This window comes from Gallinula chloropus (assembly GCF_964237585.1).
Source record: "Gallinula chloropus genome assembly, chromosome: 13".
NCBI lineage: Eukaryota > Metazoa > Chordata > Aves > Gruiformes > Rallidae > Gallinula > Gallinula chloropus.
The window spans coordinates 10,156,648-10,174,674 of NC_140098.1; the positions used below are offsets into that span (position 1 = coordinate 10,156,648).

General features: G+C 40.2%; 1 protein-coding gene across 5 annotated transcripts in view; it reads left to right on the forward strand.

The window, feature by feature from the left end:
- CHD9 (chromodomain helicase DNA binding protein 9) overlaps positions 1 to 11,980 on the forward strand; it is a gene marked incomplete at its 5' end in the record, with an annotated part of 72,752 nt that extends 60,772 nt beyond the window's left edge. For 3 of the 5 annotated variants that reach the window (XM_084270189.1, XM_084270190.1, XM_084270192.1), the window contains 8 exons: positions 1,778 to 1,941; positions 4,064 to 4,336; positions 5,168 to 5,336; positions 6,434 to 6,573; positions 7,046 to 7,267; positions 8,054 to 8,182; positions 9,621 to 9,725; positions 10,843 to 11,980. In XM_084270189.1, coding sequence (XP_084126315.1) covers positions 1,778 to 1,941; positions 4,064 to 4,336; positions 5,168 to 5,336; positions 6,434 to 6,573; positions 7,046 to 7,267; positions 8,054 to 8,182; positions 9,621 to 9,725; positions 10,843 to 11,706 — 2,066 coding nt within the window. In that variant the 3' untranslated portion in view covers positions 11,707 to 11,980. The remainder of the gene's footprint in view (positions 1 to 1,777; positions 1,942 to 4,063; positions 4,337 to 5,167; positions 5,337 to 6,433; positions 6,574 to 7,045; positions 7,268 to 8,053; positions 8,183 to 9,620; positions 9,726 to 10,842) is intronic. The other 2 variants (XM_084270191.1, XM_084270193.1) reach the window with 1 other exon arrangement.
- Between the last annotated feature and the right edge of the window lie 6,047 nt (positions 11,981 to 18,027).

Sequence of the window (18,027 nt, forward strand, 5' to 3'; positions counted from 1 at the left end):
GCACCTGGGATGAGATAGTTTGGTTCTGTTGGTTGATTCCCTAAGCAAGATTACTGTGCATGTGGTTCAGATGTTGGAGGAGACCTGAAGGGCTAATATTTTCTGGAAAGATACACATTGTGTGTATTCCCTACTGCTGTTCCTTTATCCTCCTAATTAAAAAGATTCTTTTGGTTTCCCTGTTTGTGTTACTACTCTTACTCACCAGTCTTTGTATGTGCTTTCATGAACTCTGCACGCTTCCTTTGTCCGAGCTGTAACGTAGACCACTGCTGTTCTGGTTAACTGGAGGTGACCAGTGTACACGCACTAAGAATCTTCAAATGCTTGAAATATACATACCTGCTTAGGAAGCAATTGTACAACATAGGGATGAATAACACAGAGATGCTTTTGAAAGCTTCAGAGTAGAAGCAAAAACCTCAGATCAGTGAAGTGACTTAAAATTTTCAGTAAACCAAACTGATCGTTATTTAAGACATTTATTACTTTGATACTGTGAAGTGTACTCTATCTACTCTTGCCCCATGGAAGCTCAGAATGTGATAGGATTTCTCTACTGTGTAATAACACATAGTAATAGAGAAAGGAAGAAGATGAAATTAGGCAGTGGGGTTACAGCATAAATAAATAAGCAATTTTTTTCCCCTCAGTACCTCAGGGGAAAAGGCATTGTGTTAATGGGATGGATCATCTTGTCTGTGGCAATGACAAATGGAAACCACAGGGTTAATTTACTGGGAAGATGATTCCTGGGCAAGTAAAATGCCACTTAAAATGATGAAGAAGCTACTGCCTGTAGTAGTGGAAGGACATTTTCAGAGGAAACATTTGTGTGCAAACACTGCAATAGTGAGAGAAAAGGAATGCTTATATGACATAAATATTTAGCTCTAGATGGTGGGTACTATAACATGTGGTACAAGTCCAAATATTAGGCTTGCTTTCTGCCTGCTCAGTCTGTTTAGGCAAGTAATTGTGCCATCCTCAGACTGCGAAATCTTAAAAGTCGGTCAGCCTTCCTTTCTGTGGCTGTTTCGCTGCGAGTTGAAGAGGTTGGTAAATACTGGGAAATCCTCTGAACTTCATCCGCGCTTTTAATTTTAAGCCCAGCTTTTGTTTCTCAGGATGTACAGTCATCATGGACTTCTGGCAGACTTTTCATGTTTGAAATATCTTTTAAGGGAGAGCCAAATTACATAGGATGACTTGATACGTAGCTGCTGTTAAGGACAAATTGGAGTTCTATAGAAATGTCCCTCAATAGTCATGGTGCTGATGTCAGAGGACACACTGGAAAAAGTATTCTGTGATAAAAATTCAGTAAATTAAATGATGCAGATGCATTTTCAAGACATGGGAACATCCAACATTCCATTCAGTGAATTAAATGGTTTTTTTAAAGTAGTATCCATGTAGATTTGCCATGTGCTGGTGGTAGACAACTTTTATTTCAATTTAATTCTATGCTATAGTGCATGGTGGCTTAACCAAATACATTAAGTAAGGACCACCTATGAGATTACTCTGAAACATGCCTGTTTTCAAAGAGCTAAAGGTTTGGCATGGTAAACTCATGAAATACTAGCAGGAGTAAGTTAAATGCCTAGAAAAAGCTCAGCAGTCATTGTGAAAAGCCTAACAGATTAATTTGTACTGTTGCCTTTGTGTTTGGACTTTCTCTGAGCATCGTTCCGTGTGTGATATTTGCTTGAACCTCTTACAATGAGTGTTAAACTTCTTTATGACATCAAATGATATTGGTGTTTTAATTTAGCAGAAGGAACCCCACATATAAAAGCGTATGATGAGGAGAGTGTAGCCTCTCTGAGTACAACACAGGATGAAACGCAGGACAGTTTCCAGATGAACAATGGGACACCAAACTCCAGTTATCTCCTACAAGGTGGATACATGTTGGCTGCATCATACTGGCCAAAGGCAAGTTTATAGTACTAATTTGAAAACCAAAGTTGTTGTGGAAGGTGGGCTGTGGCATTAGTATTCAGTTACATTCATTAAAAACCATTCAATTAAGTGTGGGGAGATCTAGGGGGCGGGGGATGGAGGGTGGGGGGAGAAAAACCCAACAGCATTTTGTTCGTGGCAAGTTAGAGTAAAATCGGTGAAGCATTTTCTATGTAAAATAATGAACATTCACGTGGGAAACAAAACTTTAGAGGATGTGTATTTAAGATGAAGAAGGGATAACTCATTAGGTATTTGGATGGTTTTCAGTGAGGGGAATTGTTTAGCATAATCCAGAAGAATGCAGAAGATGAAGCCGAGCAAGAAGTCAGTTCATCTGAATATTAGAAAATATTTCTTAACACTAGGTGTCCTTCATATTTATATGAACATTTCTATAAATACATATATTTATATATATATATAAAGTGCTTATCACAGTATTGATAAACATTCTTTGGAACCACTCTGACAGGAGAGGGAAGAACAGGAATCAGCCTGTCAGTACCTTAGCTCTGCTTCTTCCAACCGATTTAAAAACAAGGAAAAAGGGCCACAAGACTTTGCTGCCAGCTTGCTTGGCTGGTGTTTAACACTGCTACTCCATCAGGGCTAGAGGGAGACCTATTGTGAATGGCAACAATTTGCACTGACTTCTCCAGCTGTGCTGCAGAGCACTGAGACACCCACGCTACGTGCTGAATGTACAGGCTGGCTGGAGCACTGGTGTAATACAACTTTTACAGTAACATTGAACTGATTCAGTAATTGATTCAAGTAAAATTCTAAAGTATACTTTGAAAGGATAATAATACTAAGTGAGTGGATATTAATCTTGTTAGAAACAAATACTGAATATTTTTAAGCTCTTTGGTCGCATCTGAATTTCTGTGGCTGATGTAGCCTAGAAGATGGCAGAGCAGATATTGTGTCAGATTTTATTGATGCTTACGTTTTTCAACAGTTCTGAAGAAGCTTGGCATGTTTTAGCATGTCTAGTGTGTTGCTAGATATAGGTTATATATTCTAGATATATATAAAATGCACACATTTTAAAATTTAAAAAAAATAATTCAAAATCTCCTTCTGTGAAACAGGCATGAGTTGAAATCAACTTGAAAACTCAGAGCCAGATCACAAGCTTGTAATGAAAGAAAAGTTTCAAGGTCAAGAGGTTGAGGAGAGTCTGGAAAGGGGGGCAATGCAGGAGACAAAAAGGGTGATGAAAATAGGGAAAACAGATGTATGATCTGAACTTCAGGAACTTATCGCTGTACTTATGTTTGCTCCCGTAAGATGCATTTAAATGCTGCTTTCATAATTTTTGAATGCTTTTTGAGAAGGGGACCACAGTTTTGACATCACAGGTGCTGGCCATATTGTGCAAAATTATATTCAGAATGTACAAAAATGGGGGGGGTTTACTATATAAGGGAGGGTCTTGCACTTGTAAAAAGTTTGCTTATGGAATGGGTGATTTTAGTGTTACTTAAAACACAATGGCACTCTGAAATTATCAGAAAACTTGGTAGTTTTTGGAGTCTCTCTGTGCTCATCTGAGGAGATTATTGATAGCAGAGATTATTGGGACTCAAGATCTGTGTGCTATGCAGGTGTGTGAAGTTACATCTCTGGTGTCTAAAGCATGTGAATGAGTAATGTTTTCAAAAGCTAAAATGAGATGCAAATAAAAGTATTTAGATTGAGTTGCATGAATGCTTTTGCCAGATACGTTATGGTTCTGCTTATGCTTCCAGAGCCATCAAAGCCAGACCTACAAGTACTATGTGGGTAGTTACCCTAACTTTTCTGTTAAAATCAGTGACATAAGGTGCTCCAGACATTTGCAGCTCCTGGGCCCTGTATAGACAAGTGAGCCTGTGTTTGTTACGGGGGGTGAAATGAAGTACTGAGGTGGCTTTCACAAACCTTGCAGGGAATCTGTACAGATTCAGAAACTTAAATTTAAAGTCTAAGTCCTGTGATGAAAAACGTTGTCATTTCTTTTTAGCTGTAGATGGTAATACGTAAATGCAGTGTGAGGAGCGTTGGTAAGCATTACTGTTACCAAAATACTTCCTCTTGGTTTTTTTAGGATCGAGTTATGATTAATCGACTTGACAGTATTTGTCAAACGGTGTTGAAAGGTAAATGGCCTTCAGCGAGAAGGAGCTATGACAGCAATACGGTGGCATCGTTCTACACAACCAAACTTCTGGATAGCCCAGGTGCAGCTGCAGAGTACAGTGAGCCCAGTGCACCAACACCCCCTCTCACAGCTGTCAAAGAAGAATATGATCAATCACCACAGATGTCAAAGGTGAAGAAGCATGTACGAGAAAAGGAGTTTACAGTGAAAATCAATGACGTATGTTTATTTTTATTGCCCTAGGACCTGATTGCGATTGCGGTGTGCGGCATGCTTTACCTGCAAGTGGCTGCCTGCTCTCACTCTCACTTCCTTCACACACTTGTTTGTGGGTATTTGGGTCTGCTGCTTCTGGGCACCGAGTGTTTCGGTTTGGGGTGTTCTTTTGGGGAAGGGGCTGTTGGATTTGGTTTTGGTGGGGTTTTGGTTTGGTATTTTTTGGCTTTAATTTGTATGAGCCACTGGAACAAATCATTGTTACTTCTCCTTTGAATTGGAGTTTTGCCATTCTGATGATTCCCAAAGCAGCCCATTTTATGCTATTTCTAAGAAACGTGGTTAGTAAAACAAAGGTATTTGTTGTGGAGCTTTTTTAAAACACTTCATGTCCTGTCCAGCAAACACTTATATCATGGCCTTTTAGTGGATTATAGGTAAATATCCCAGTTTAAATGTGGGCTAGAAGCTTCGAACGTTTTTTGTATCTGTGGTTGGAGACTTTTTCGTGGAACATTATGTATGAAATTTTACTCTTTTAATTGGGTTTCGCATTTCTTTAGGACTGTGTTAGAGGGGTAGATGGCTGTTTAGTGTCTGGATTGTTCAGTTAAGGCACAGAGGTTAAAATTTCTATTCATGGAAGCAGTTCCATGGAATTCCTGTTCATACTTACTTTTTACATGAAGAGAAGCAAGAGTTGTGTTAAGGTGTAGAACAATGTTTTCATTCTTCTTCAAATCTTCTGGAGTAACTATATGTGAGAATCCTGATTATGAAGTAGTCATTTCTGCTTTGGAAGAGACTCTTCTAACCCTGGCATTTATTTAACAGGAAGGTGGTTTGAAATTGACTTTTCAGAAGCAGGGACTGTCTCAGAAAAGGCCCTTTGAAAGCGATGAATGTGCACTGGGGCAGCAGCAATACCTGGCTCGGCTACGCGAACTCCAGAACGCTTCAGAAACCAGCCTTGTCAACTTCCCAAAATCACTTCCTGAATCAGGTAGATAAAATGTTTGAGGGCATAAGGGTTAGTATTAAGTGGTATCTTCTGGGTCCCTCTGTTCGTCTCCACATGTAGGCAGTGGAGAGAGATGTTTGAAATGTTACTTGTTCTAAACTGTAGTCTGGAGGAATTCTCTCCGGCGTGGTAGGGAAACCGGGCACCTAACTTGAGGTGTAAGATTGGACCACATGAATACTCTCTCTGTGTCAGTTACTCTAACATTGATTTATTAGAGGTTGCTGTTAATATATTACAGACTCCCCCACAAGAAGTTTTGAAAGTGCATTGCTTTACAGTGACAGTAATCAGTTTAAATTGGAACTTGCGGTGGTTCAAATAAGGAATGACAGATGTATGTCAGTGTCATTTTGCATTCTTGATGTATTTTCCTGTGTCTCATGTAAAGAAAACGTGGGGTAAAACATTCTAGAAACTGTTTTTGATGTATAGCCAAAAACTTAGAGCTTACTTTCATCATAAATACCAACAGTATGTGTACACTGATAAATAAAATGAGCCTAAAGGAAGCAATTTAAATTTGGATTAAAGTATTTAAAATTACTAAACTGCTTAATTTAAGCCAGTTTCTGTTTAAATGGCTGCAGCTCATTGAGATTACACACATACAGGGATGAGAACATTGCCTTCGAAAAAAATACTACACCTCACTTGCATTTTGTAATTTCTTGTTCTTTTGCATCTTACCTTGAAGGTCTTGTTAGAAACATTTAGGAATGTCTACCTTTTGTGTGTGTGATGTCAGCAGTTTGTAACAGCTCTCCTCACAGTACAGATGTATGTGGAATTAGGGGGCAGTAATAATTTCAGGGGTTGGACTCGATCTCTTGAGGTCCCTTCCAACCCCTACGATTCTGTAATAGGGAACTTTCATGGCTGAGTGGCTTTTCAGAGCCTGATATTAACAGTGTTTTAAACAGCCATAAAACAACAGGCAATTTCTTTAGGTAATAGGTGTAGGAATCACATGCACTTGCACCATTTCACAGAATTTAATTTCTTTTTTATATTCAGACATGCTTCTTGTTATAAACAGCTCAAGCATCTGACACTCATTTTATTACATCATTAATTAGGTACTTCCAGTCACTTAACAGCCGGTGCCAATGGAGTTATAGTTGACAGTCAGCCTGTAGTCAAAAAGAGAAGAGGAAGAAGGAAGAATGTGGAGGGAGTTGATGTTCTCTTTGTAAATAGAAATAAACAGCCTAATCATGTAAGTAAACTTGAGTTTGTATCCAACTGAAGGTCCAAATTACTGTTAATCGTTTAACTGAGCATAACCAGTTGTCACTGAGCTTCATTGCTTAAAATGTTGGGTTTTGCCAGAAATCCTTCACTAACAGCTTGTGTTAATGAATGAGAACTGGTAGTTTCACTAATTATTAATTATATAGATAATATTAAGCACTTTTTAAAACTATGTTTAATTCTAGTTTTGATGAACTGTAATTAACAGTGTGTTGTTAAACACTGGATACTTGACCTAGTGACACTTTCTGATGTCCTTTCCTGGACATGTTGCAGGACCTGATCGTACAGGGAGTTAAAGGGAGCTATGTATGGCATGAGTTGCCTCACTGAATCTGGTTCATAATGCTCTGGAGGACTGTGGCTTCACTGTATGAAGTAATTATGATAGCTTGTTTTCAGTGGAGAACTTAGTCAAATATTTTTAATTTCTCCAGGTAAATCCAGGTATTAACTCCTGTCAGGTTGCTGCAGGAATTAACCCAGCACTCACTTACACACAGTCCCAAGGCCTGCTTGATGCAGAGTCTCCGGTTCCTGTTATTAACCTGAAAGATGGAACAAGGCTTGCAGGTGATGATGCCCCCAAAAGAAAAGATTTGGAAAGGTGGCTTAAAGAACACCCTGGATATGTTGAAGATTCAGGAGCTTGTATTCCTGTGAGTACTCCTTTCAGCTCTGCTATAGCTAAATAGTAAAATATTGCTCATAAAACTATTTGGATTTGTATTCAATGTTATGTAGCATTTTTCCTTCTTCGTTTTATATGTTTTGTTTAGGAAAATGAAAGCATCTGGGTTTTTAACATAGAGCTCCACGAGCCTTCCCTTTCCATCAAATGTAATAACCAAGAAAAACAATGCTAAGCAAAGATTTGATCTTTGTCTGGGGTTTTTTTATCCTAGTTAAAAAACTAAGATAAGAACATTTATGTTACCATGATAGAGATTGTAGGAGCTGAAAATGTCTAACAGCATAGTTAGTGATGTGCAAAAGGATTGAAGACATTAATGTGGGATGGATCTCTTACCTACATTACAGTGCTGTGGTAGTGATGTTGAGTGGGTATGGTGTTCTCATTATGTTACCTCTGAATCAGAGGTTTACTAATGTAAGAAAATCACATGTATGATGTCTGGAATAACAGCCTTATCTATTTAGATGTTACAGTACATAACATTAACAACATTCCTGTCAGTTAAAGCACTGTTGAAAACTGAAAAATTATTCAAGCAATGGGTAGAGGCATCAGAGAGAGGATTTAGTGCTCTTCAGTGGGCTGCTGCCATATGGCTGTGATTTAGTCAATAAGTATTGTTATCAAAATATTTTTGAAATCAAAGATTACTTTGGTTAAATGCCTGACTCAAGAGGATACACAGAAATGCTATTACTTTCGACAGCCGTATCAGAAAATAACCAAGTTTTGAATTTCGTAATAACAGAGGATGCAGCTGCACGATGGGAGGCCCAAACAAAAGAGACACCGTTGCCGAAACCCTAATAAACTGGATGTTAATAGCTTGACCGGTGAAGAACGTGTTCAGCTCATAAACAGAAGAAACGCTAGAAAGGTATTCATAATGCTGCTCCTAGCTGATGCTCCCCAATCACAAAGTTAGCTGAAATGAAGAGCTGTCTAAATTAACAATTGCTGAAATGTTCTGTGAAAATGGAAGGGGTTTGTTTTAAGTTTTGGGCACAGCACAAGCACATTGGTGACAATCTTCTAGTAAATATTTTGCAACTACGAAAATATGTTAAGATATGGCTAGAAACTTACTCTGTTGTTTATGTTCAGATAGAGTTGAACACTCAATATATTGCACTGTTTCTGCCATTGAGTAAAACAGAGGCATGGCCACTGAGCAGATGCTGTTCTGATCAAAGCAGCAACACACAAATTCTTAATATTTTTTGCATCTCTTAATTTTTATTTCTGACATGATGACAGTTATTTTGGTAGTGCATTCTGCATAGGAGCTTGTCCATTGGAATCGTCTAAATCCTGTGTTCTGGATTATGCTGCTTTTTTCTTTGTTCAGTTGTCTCTGGCACTGGACCTTCATGGTTCATAGTATATATCCATTGTAGATCGCATTGCTAGGCTAAACAGTAGTGTAACAGGGAACAAAAGTAGAAGGGGAATTCTTGTATAAAATCCCAGGAGTGGAAGATGGGAGACTAGGTGTTGAATTCAGTTTTTGGACAGGTGATCGAGGCTTGGGAAAAGCATTATGTGTTGGGATAGGCTGTGGAGAAGGCAAAAGGCAATATTGAAGAAAAGCATGCAGAGAGCTGCTGCTGTTCATCAAACAGATAAGGACAGATGGATGGGGTGGTGCCTTTGAATGTCAGTGTGGCACCAGAGCAGGGTCCAGTGGGAGTCTTTGAGGTATTGTGTCAACGTATGGAGTGTTTTCTCTTGTGAAGCTGCAGGCTTTTCTTTTTGTCAGGGAGCAGTTGCAAGGAAAACAGGACTTTTTTTGCCAAATTAAGGTCCAAAACCTTTTGCATGTGTAGAGGAGAGTGAGGCAGAATTTGAGTGTCTTTAATCTCTTCAGTGCATTGAGACAGCAGCTCTAAAGAGAAACCTGTATGGTGCTAGTCCCTAGAAAATCAGATCCTTGGCTGCTCTACAGTAAGCTGTGCCCTGAGGAATCCTCTCAGACTTAACGATCAAGGAGTGAGAGGTTTGATCTGTGCTTGCTGTAAAAGCCTTTGTTTTCATAATGGCTCCTTTTCCTCTGAATTTCCACGCCATAGTTGAGATTCTGTTACTTAATTAACCTCAATCTTCCCCTTTATTGCCTGTCCTCAGCTTCTTTGCAAAACCAGGAATAGGTTAAAAGCCATCTCCTAGTCACTGTTAATTTACTAGTTTGTGGTGTTCTGTATGATTACTTGTATTGTTTTATATAAAAGGCAAAAATGAAACAGTGTCAGGTATTAATGTAGCCTTTTCCTTATTGAATGAGAAGTATTTCCTGACTTGCCTCTTCTGCTTTTCAGGTGGGGGGTGCATTTGCTCCCCCTCTGAAGGACTTGTGCAGGTTCTTGAAAGAAAATCCAGAGTACGGAGTGGCTCCTGAATGGGGAGAAGTTGTAAAACAGTCTGTGAGTATTTGCAGAATATAACCCTGATGAGTATTTGCAGAATATGGTAACTGTGATGTGAAATGTACCTTAAACGCAAACAAGGCAAACAGGACGAAAAAAAGGCATTCATTTCTGGTGGCATATTCAATGCAGAACGTGCGTCAACGTTAGCCTCTTTTCCTGCCAGCTGAGTTCCCTAAACGGGTTTGCTGGCACAGCTGTGAGTAGGAAGAAGGGAGGGACAGTGGCTGGCAACCCCAAATTATAGAGATTTGCCTGAAGGTACTGTGTAATACTGTGACTTTCCCATCTCATAAGTGTAGCCTTGAAGGCTTTCAGGGAAGGTATTGGCCCACAGTGTGCTTCCTTATTGTTATACAGTTAAGAAAATAAACATAATTTTAAATGTTTATTTTAATTTATTTTCTGTGTGCACCTTTAAGAAATTACTGTCTTCAATCAAAGTGTAAATCAAGTATTAATATACCTATTTTCTACTACTTAGAATTTGTATGTTTTTATTTAGAGGTTTTGGTTTTAGCTAAAAATCAGTGTTGAGATTTTAGTGGAGGGAAGGAGGTTCATATATTGATACATTTTTAGGGTTACAGAGATGAAGTAACCCTGTGCAAGCCCTAAGAAGTGCTCTGAATTTCATTTTAATTGAACTGGAGCCGTTAGTGATCACATGTGAGGTTGTTAAACAGACGCTAGCGGTAATGAAAAGGGCTGGAGTTTGGTCGGTGTGCAATCACACACATTTAAATGGAGTGATTTTTTTAATTAAACTGTCAAGGGATTGCAGTGTGGTAATACTGCAAAGCAATGCTGCTTTAGATCTGAAATTGAAATTGCCCCTGTAATTAGCTATATTTGGCTTGATCAGACTTCTAAGGATGAGTTAGCAGAGGGTCAGAGAAGATACCACCTGTAGACCTCATTGTTGGAAATGGGCCTTAAGATGATTGTGCAAAGTCACTGCAGATTCCAGTGAGGTGTCTGAGATCCAGCTGCTGCGCTAACCTGCCAGAACCATCTCTGACACTGTCACTGTATGCTTGGGTCTTCTGTTTGCTTTTACTTTCCCATCTTGAAGCTCTCCAGATACTAAAAACACCCAATTTGTCTCCTGCAGGGGTTCCTTCCAGAAGGCATGTTTGACCGTATTCTCACAGGACCTGTTGTGCGGGAAGAAGTAAGCCGGAGGGGAAGGCGCCCCAAAAGTGAGATTGCCAAGGCCACGGCAGCTGCGGCAGCTGCCACCGCTGCCAGCGTGTCAGTTAACCCTCTGCTAGCCAACGGACTGCTGCCAGGGGTGGATCTGTCTAGTCTTCAGGCCTTACAACAGAACCTGCAGAACCTGCAGTCGCTGCAAGTAACGGCAGGATTAATGGGAATGCCAGCGGGCTTAACTACTGGAGGAGAAGCTAAGAACATGGCTGCCATGTTCCCCATGCTGCTGTCAGGGATGGCTGGATTACCAAACTTGCTGGGCATGGGAGGACTTCTAACAAAGTCCACAGAATCTATTTCAGAGGAAAAAAAGGGAAGCGATTCAAAGGAGGCAGATTCAAAGAAAGAAAGGACAGAAGACCAAAATACGGATACTGGTGGTGAAAACTCTGTTTCAAGTTCTCCTTCAACATCCTCTGCTGCTGCAGCTGCCAACCCTCTCTCTCTTAACCCGTTACTTTTGTCCAACATGCTTTACCCAGGGATGCTTCTCACTCCAGGCCTTAATCTTCATATCCCAGCTTTGTCTCAGTCTAATATTTTTGATGTACAGAACAGTGAAAGCAATGACACAGGCTCAGCCAAGCCAACGGAAGAAAAGGAGGAAAATTCACGGGTTAGAGATCAGGAAGACAAAGGGGGAACAGAGCCAAGCTCTCACAACGAAAACAGCACAGATGAGGGTTCAGAGAAAGCAGATGCTTCATCTGGATCTGATAGTACATCGTCTTCATCTGAGGATTCAGATTCTAGTGATGAAGACTGACCCCAGACTCTGCACTTAAATTATAAACTGATTTTGAATTTATTCTTTAATTATTTCATTGTAAATAACCCAGTGTTGAGTGCTTCAATGATTTACTGACCGAACATTTCAGTATTTGTTTAGAAGTGCAAACTGCTTTCAGAGACGTTTTGCATGTAATATTTCTTGAAGTTCATAAGTTTCTGAACTTGTATGTACTATCAAATACACAATGGTGTAAAATTACAACAAAAGGCATTATAATTTTGTTGGGGGGTTAATTTTATGAAAATAATGCTCAAGTAAGAGCTGTATATTTAATATATTTGCAGTGAACACAGAATACTTTATGCATATTATTGATTTAATTTGAATATAGTTTTACAGCCTCCTTGACACTTATAATTTACAGATCAAAACTCAGCAATAATTTGGGCAGCTAATGAATGTCATGAAAGCTGTAGAATCTACATCACCATCCATTGCTTTAATTACATGAAAATGCTCTAGTGTTGTGATGCACTGCTGTTTCCAATTCAGGTACAAGTGTGTTTAAAAAAGATAAATTTTTCCCAATCAGCCAATTAAACTGGCTACCTGTTACCTCAGCTGAGTTAGTTTAGGAAGTTTACATTGGTTTCTATTACTTGTTTTCAGGTTTTGTTTTGTTTTCTAAAGACATCCTGTATATCATGTTAAAATCTGAGTTATCTGAGAGGACAGTTGGGGCTTTTTCTCCCCCCTATTGCAGCTGCTCTCTTGCACTGCAGTAAGGGGAAATTAAAGCAAAAACTGTCTTATCTCATGCTACTTGGCACCACGTAGATCTATTTAGTTTCCACCTTGCAAAGTTTTGGGCTCCCTCTGCAGAATTCAAGTCCCAGTGTGAGGAGTAGTTTCCCCAAGACTCAGAAGAGGCAAACTGTCATAAAGTGCCACTGAAAAGACCTTTCAACACTGCATACTTCATGTAAAAATTGTTTGTTTGCTTCGTTTGTGTAGATTTCTATTTGTGTTTTATGTCATAAAACCACCTGAAGTTACCAGTTAATAATGGTAAATAAAGTATAGATAGTTTTGAACTCCTTTTGAGTTTAAACTTCTCTGCAGATTTAAATCTGACTAAATATTAAATGTTATCCAAAATCATTATTGGGAAATCACTTCATATATTATGCTGAGTTACCCACTAAAGAAAAAGCACTTTGAATAGTAAAGACGACAAATTATTCCTAGAAACCATAGTAACAGGGCATAAAGCATCTGTTTAAGTCCAAATCCTTAGAACCCTTTACTATATAAAATCTGCCTAATATTTGATGTGTGATATGATTCCTCCTTCTTCTTAAGCTGCTATTACTCTGACACAGTCGAGGCCCAGATTCACATTCACGGAAGTTCTGAACTGACTGAGACTTCAGTTGACCAGGCAAGTGTTAAGAGAAAATAGATACAGGTACTAGTAGAAGTCATTGAAAAAGCTTTACAAAGGGATAAATTTAAAAATAAAAAACGAAAGCTGTATATTTTGATATAGTTCTGTTGCTTGCTTGTACAGTAAAACAACTGTGTTGTTTTTTATCAAGAACTTTACCAATGAAATATAAGTTTCTATGTGCAAAATAACTAGCCCCATGATTAGAAGCAGTATTATTACATGTAATTACACAATTATACAAGTACCATTTGGATTGTGCTGGTTACGTATTTTCCCAAATAGTATTCTGGTTTTTGGCCCTTCACGCAGTGTCTTAGCAATAGTGAAAATTAAAAACTGCCAAGAGAAGGGGGTAGCAATTCTTCATCATGGAAAAAAAATCATATTTAATATTTTGCCCTTTGTGATATAGCACTTTTATTTAACTAGGATGCATCTATGAAATAGCCAAAGTTTTGCAAACAGTTATTAACTTAGTTTGCTGATGGAGTACGTCAACAACACCATCACTTCCCACCCTTACCCCACAAAACAAATCCTAAATCTTGTGGCTAAAACCTAATTTATATCAGATTTATGAAATAAAGTATTTTCCTAATTATGGTCAAGTGAAGTTTTGGTTACCATTCTAGTGGTTCTTTCTATGTAATAAGGCAATTACAGTTTTAAGTAATGAAGGCTGGTGTAGACTTGAACATAATGTATTTGGTTTATTTTTAATCAGTTTGAACCAGAAGGGGAGAAAATGTCCCACTATCAGCTAAACTATATGCAAATACGGTTGTATAAAGTTAAGGGTTATAAGGAAACCTCAGTAGAATTACACTAATACTGAAGTTAAAATTAAAAGGATATCCAAGGTGATGATAAAGTGTGTGTTGGTAGTTACTAAAAGAACCTTAGCTGTTATTGCCTTGTATTTCTATCCCTTGTTTCAGGCTTCATGATCCAAGTCTTAGTCCAGGATTTTTTGGACATTTGCAATATTTGCCAGTTGTGTTCTGTGTAGTCTGAATTTGCTTTCTGTAGTTGAACAAGCGTCTTAAAAAGTCATTTGTAATTTATTGAATTACTTTCTATGATGTTCTATAGAGCAAATGGAAGTTTAATTATTTTTTATTAAACATATTCTTTGACTACCCATGATGTCAGCCTCAATATGTGAAAGTAATGCTGTGTTAAGGCTTAAATATGTATCTGTCAGCAACAGAAGTTCAGTTTCAGTGTTAAGCTCTAAAATGGGAATTTAAGACTTTAGGAAAAAAAGTAATTATGGTTGAAGCCAGGGTTGTAACACCACCCCACCAAAGCCCATGCTTTACTGTTGTATCATTTTTCTGGGCATCAAGTTCCTTTAATTCTGTTGCCTTAGAGTAAGCTGTTGGTCCAAAGGAGCAGGTATACAGTCTAGGTTCTGGTCCAAAAGTTGACTCTATTTGAAATAATGATGCATTTAATGTGCCAGAGTAAGCATGTTGGCAGTGGAATGCCTTTTTAATCTTTCTTTTTTAAAACTCTGCTTGCTTTCTATATGTTTACTAAATCTTCTTACATACACAGCACTTGCTATGTTTTGTGTATTTCATATGGGGCAAGGACTGGTCTCCTGAATGTGAGTTGTGTTTGTCAGGTGCCTTCTTGCTTTAACTTGTCATTGCACTTCAGTGATTCAGTAATATCCTTATTTATTCTAGTCTGAATTTTTACTTCAATCACACTCATCCTTTCTGAGCTGCTGCTTTCTCAAGTCTGTACACAGGTGGTGACAAAGCACATATGCCTATGGGCTCTGTTCTCATGTTCTCCCCTGTATCTCTTTTTCCTTGGAAATCCTGCAGAGTCCCAAATAGCATTTTAAAATTTTATTTTAGTAGGTCTATTAGCTGACTTTTCTAAAAGGAAAAATACCTGTTTATTTTACAATCCAATCTGCTTAGTCTGTAAATCAAAACATAACCAGGTCTGTTTTTCAGTGAAACTATTTCCAGGGAGCAGATGATCTGGGCACATGATTGGTGTTTAATTTCTTGTGTTACTTCAAGCTTTTTGAAGCAGTATTTGGATATGACAATTAGGTGAGTTTATTAACAAGGTGTCCCAGGCAAATTCCTCTCCTATTTGTTTTATCTTGTCTCCGAGTAAATTATTTTTGCCATGTTATTTAGGGATACCTTTCTCACTTGCTGCTTTGTATGACAGCACTGACACACCATCAAAATGAATGGTTACTTCTTTAATGCCTACATTTAAGTTGTAGCAAGATGAAGTCTGCATGGTTAATAAGGGATCTGCAGTGTAGTAACATCGGAAGATGCTTGTGGCACAAAGTTATTAACACTTCAGTTTTTGCTCTAGTCCTATTACACCTTAAATTCCCTTCAGCATAAGTGGTGTCAGTGTAATGTGTGGGATATACACAGCTGTAGTTGGCTACGCCTCAGGCTTTCTGTTTGTAAGATGTTGGGCTTTGGGGGTTGTGCTGATATGTACAGAGGAGACCAATTACAGTCGTGTACCTACAGGAGTTTACAAAATAACTCTCCAGGCTTATCTAAATGGCCCTAACGTTACCCAGGGAGGCAGTATCATTTCTTTGTTGCAATTAGAGGAAAGGAAATAAAGATAGTGGTGTCTGTAACTAAACAGCAAAGAGAACTTTGATCACTCCAATAGTTTGTAAAATTATTTTTTTTCCTGTTGGAAGACAGAGCAAGGATGTCTGATAATAAAGGTAAGGTGCAGGTAATGTTTCCCTGAGAAACTGTTTTATTGGGAGAAAACCTTTCCTAGCTTTTAGTGACTTGCTACTGGTGAGAGAGGTCTTTGAAAATATTGGCAATATACACTGAGGAAGGATGTTGAAATACATGATAATTCTAGTGTCAGTAAACCATTTATTACTGCCAATCATAGAATCATAGGGGTTGGAAGGGACCTCGAGAGATCATCGGGTCCAACCCCAAAGCAATATCTTGATTGGTTTACTCTATTTTTTTTTTAACTGAGCATTTTAGAAACACTGTTCGTTGCAGAAAAAAATACAAAGGATTTTTTTCACAAAACAGTATGGGCTAAAGACTTGAAATAGAGGAGCACAGGTGAGTATCTCCAATCAGAATAGCTATGACCCCAAAATACTTGGATTTCTATAATTGAAGTTTTAACCTCGATTTACAACAGCTTATACTCTAGCCAACTGTTAGATTTCTTAAAAAAAAAAAAAACCAACAAACCCAAACCAAACTACTTAACCTTAACCAAACACTAGCATTTCTCAACCGAAGGAAACTTTCAAATTAGGTATATTAAGGCAATGTGGATTTATTTTTTTTTTTTTAACACTGCCTCCTTTCAGGGGCTCACATGAGGGAAAGGCAATGCCGTTCACAAGATGCTGACATAAAGCAGCTCTGCAAAATGAGCACTTCTTTCCTCGCTTCTTGACCCTTTCAACCATGAACAAGACTCAGGAGTGAAAAATTCCTGTGAGGTGTTCAGGTAAGGTCTGTCATGCCTGACCCTTTTACATTCTCTTTGCATAAGGGGGGCTGGTTTGGGCAATTTCTTGCCTGGCAGGTAGACAACATGAACCACCATTTCAAAAATGTCACTGTAGCCACGGAGCCAGTACAGCCAGGGCCTGTGCTGTGACTGTGTGTTTTTTCTGGCCTCAAGATTTGCTACGTGCTTCTTGTGTTTTGCTATAGCTGCAAGGAAGCAACAGTTACCAAAGTCACCAGGATAGAAAGAATTTCTGAGACTATTTGCCTTGCTTTTGTGCAGCCCTATTTTGAAAAGGTTGGCTAGTTGGTTGTTTGGTAACCCAAAGGATTTTGGCAGAATAGACTGTTACTGCAGTATTTTATTTTCTACTGAGAAAGCTACTGCTGTTTTGTGCTTTAACGAATGCTGTAAGCCTAGCTTAGGAGGACAGCCTGACGGGACTATATACAGGTGTGTGGGTGGCAGTGCACATCCCCTTGGTGCCCTCTGTACCTCAGACCAGCTGCTCCCACCCTGTGGAGTTCAGTGTGTTAGAGATGGAAACCATTACATACAGCCTAACCCTTACGTTTTTAAGATCACAGTGAAATGCTCTGCCCTGGCAGGCACAGGGCTGCAGGACCAGGGCGACCCTGCTGCCATTGTCATCTTCCCGTGCTGCCCTCGGGCGCTCTCCCTGCTGGCTTCAAAAGGATGGACGCGCGGTCCTGCAGCCCTCTCAGGTTGGCCAAATGCTCTTTTCCTGACGTTTCTCTTCTCCCCCTGCCCCCTGCCTAGTTCGCTTGGAGCCAAAGCCGCCGGGAGCGGTCAGTAAGCCTGGGGCTGGGGCCCTGGCACGTTGGGTCTTGGCCTCACCCTCGCCAGGGGTGACCCGAGGCTGCCTCCAGCGGCCGGGGCTGCCCCGGCTGGCCTCTGGCCGCGCAGCGGGCGTGGCGCCAGCTCCTCTTACGTAACCGGTGCTGTTTGTCTCTCGCTCGGGCTGAGCCGGCTCCGCCTTAGAGCCTGGCCGGTACCAGCGCGGCCCCGCGCCCCCGCCCCTCTCCCGTCCTCCCCCCGCCACGTCGCTCCGCGCCGCCGGCCCGGCCGTTCGTAACGGGGCGGCCGCGGGTCGCCGCTGCCCGTGACGCGCGCGGTGACGTCAGCGTGTACGCAGTCCTTCCGCCCGCTGCATGCTGGGAGCAGGAGCCCAGAGCGCTACCGCGGGGCACGGCGGGAGAGGAAGGGCGCGCGCGCGGCCGGCTCGGGCGTTCTCCCGCCGCCCAATGAGAGGCCGCGGCGCGAGGCGGGGCGGAGCCTGCCGCCGGGTGTTTGGATTCGAACGTGCGTCGCGACCCTGAGGGGCAGCGGCGCAAGCGCAGTGTGCGGCAGGGCGGCGCTGCCCCCTAGCGCCGGGGTACGGG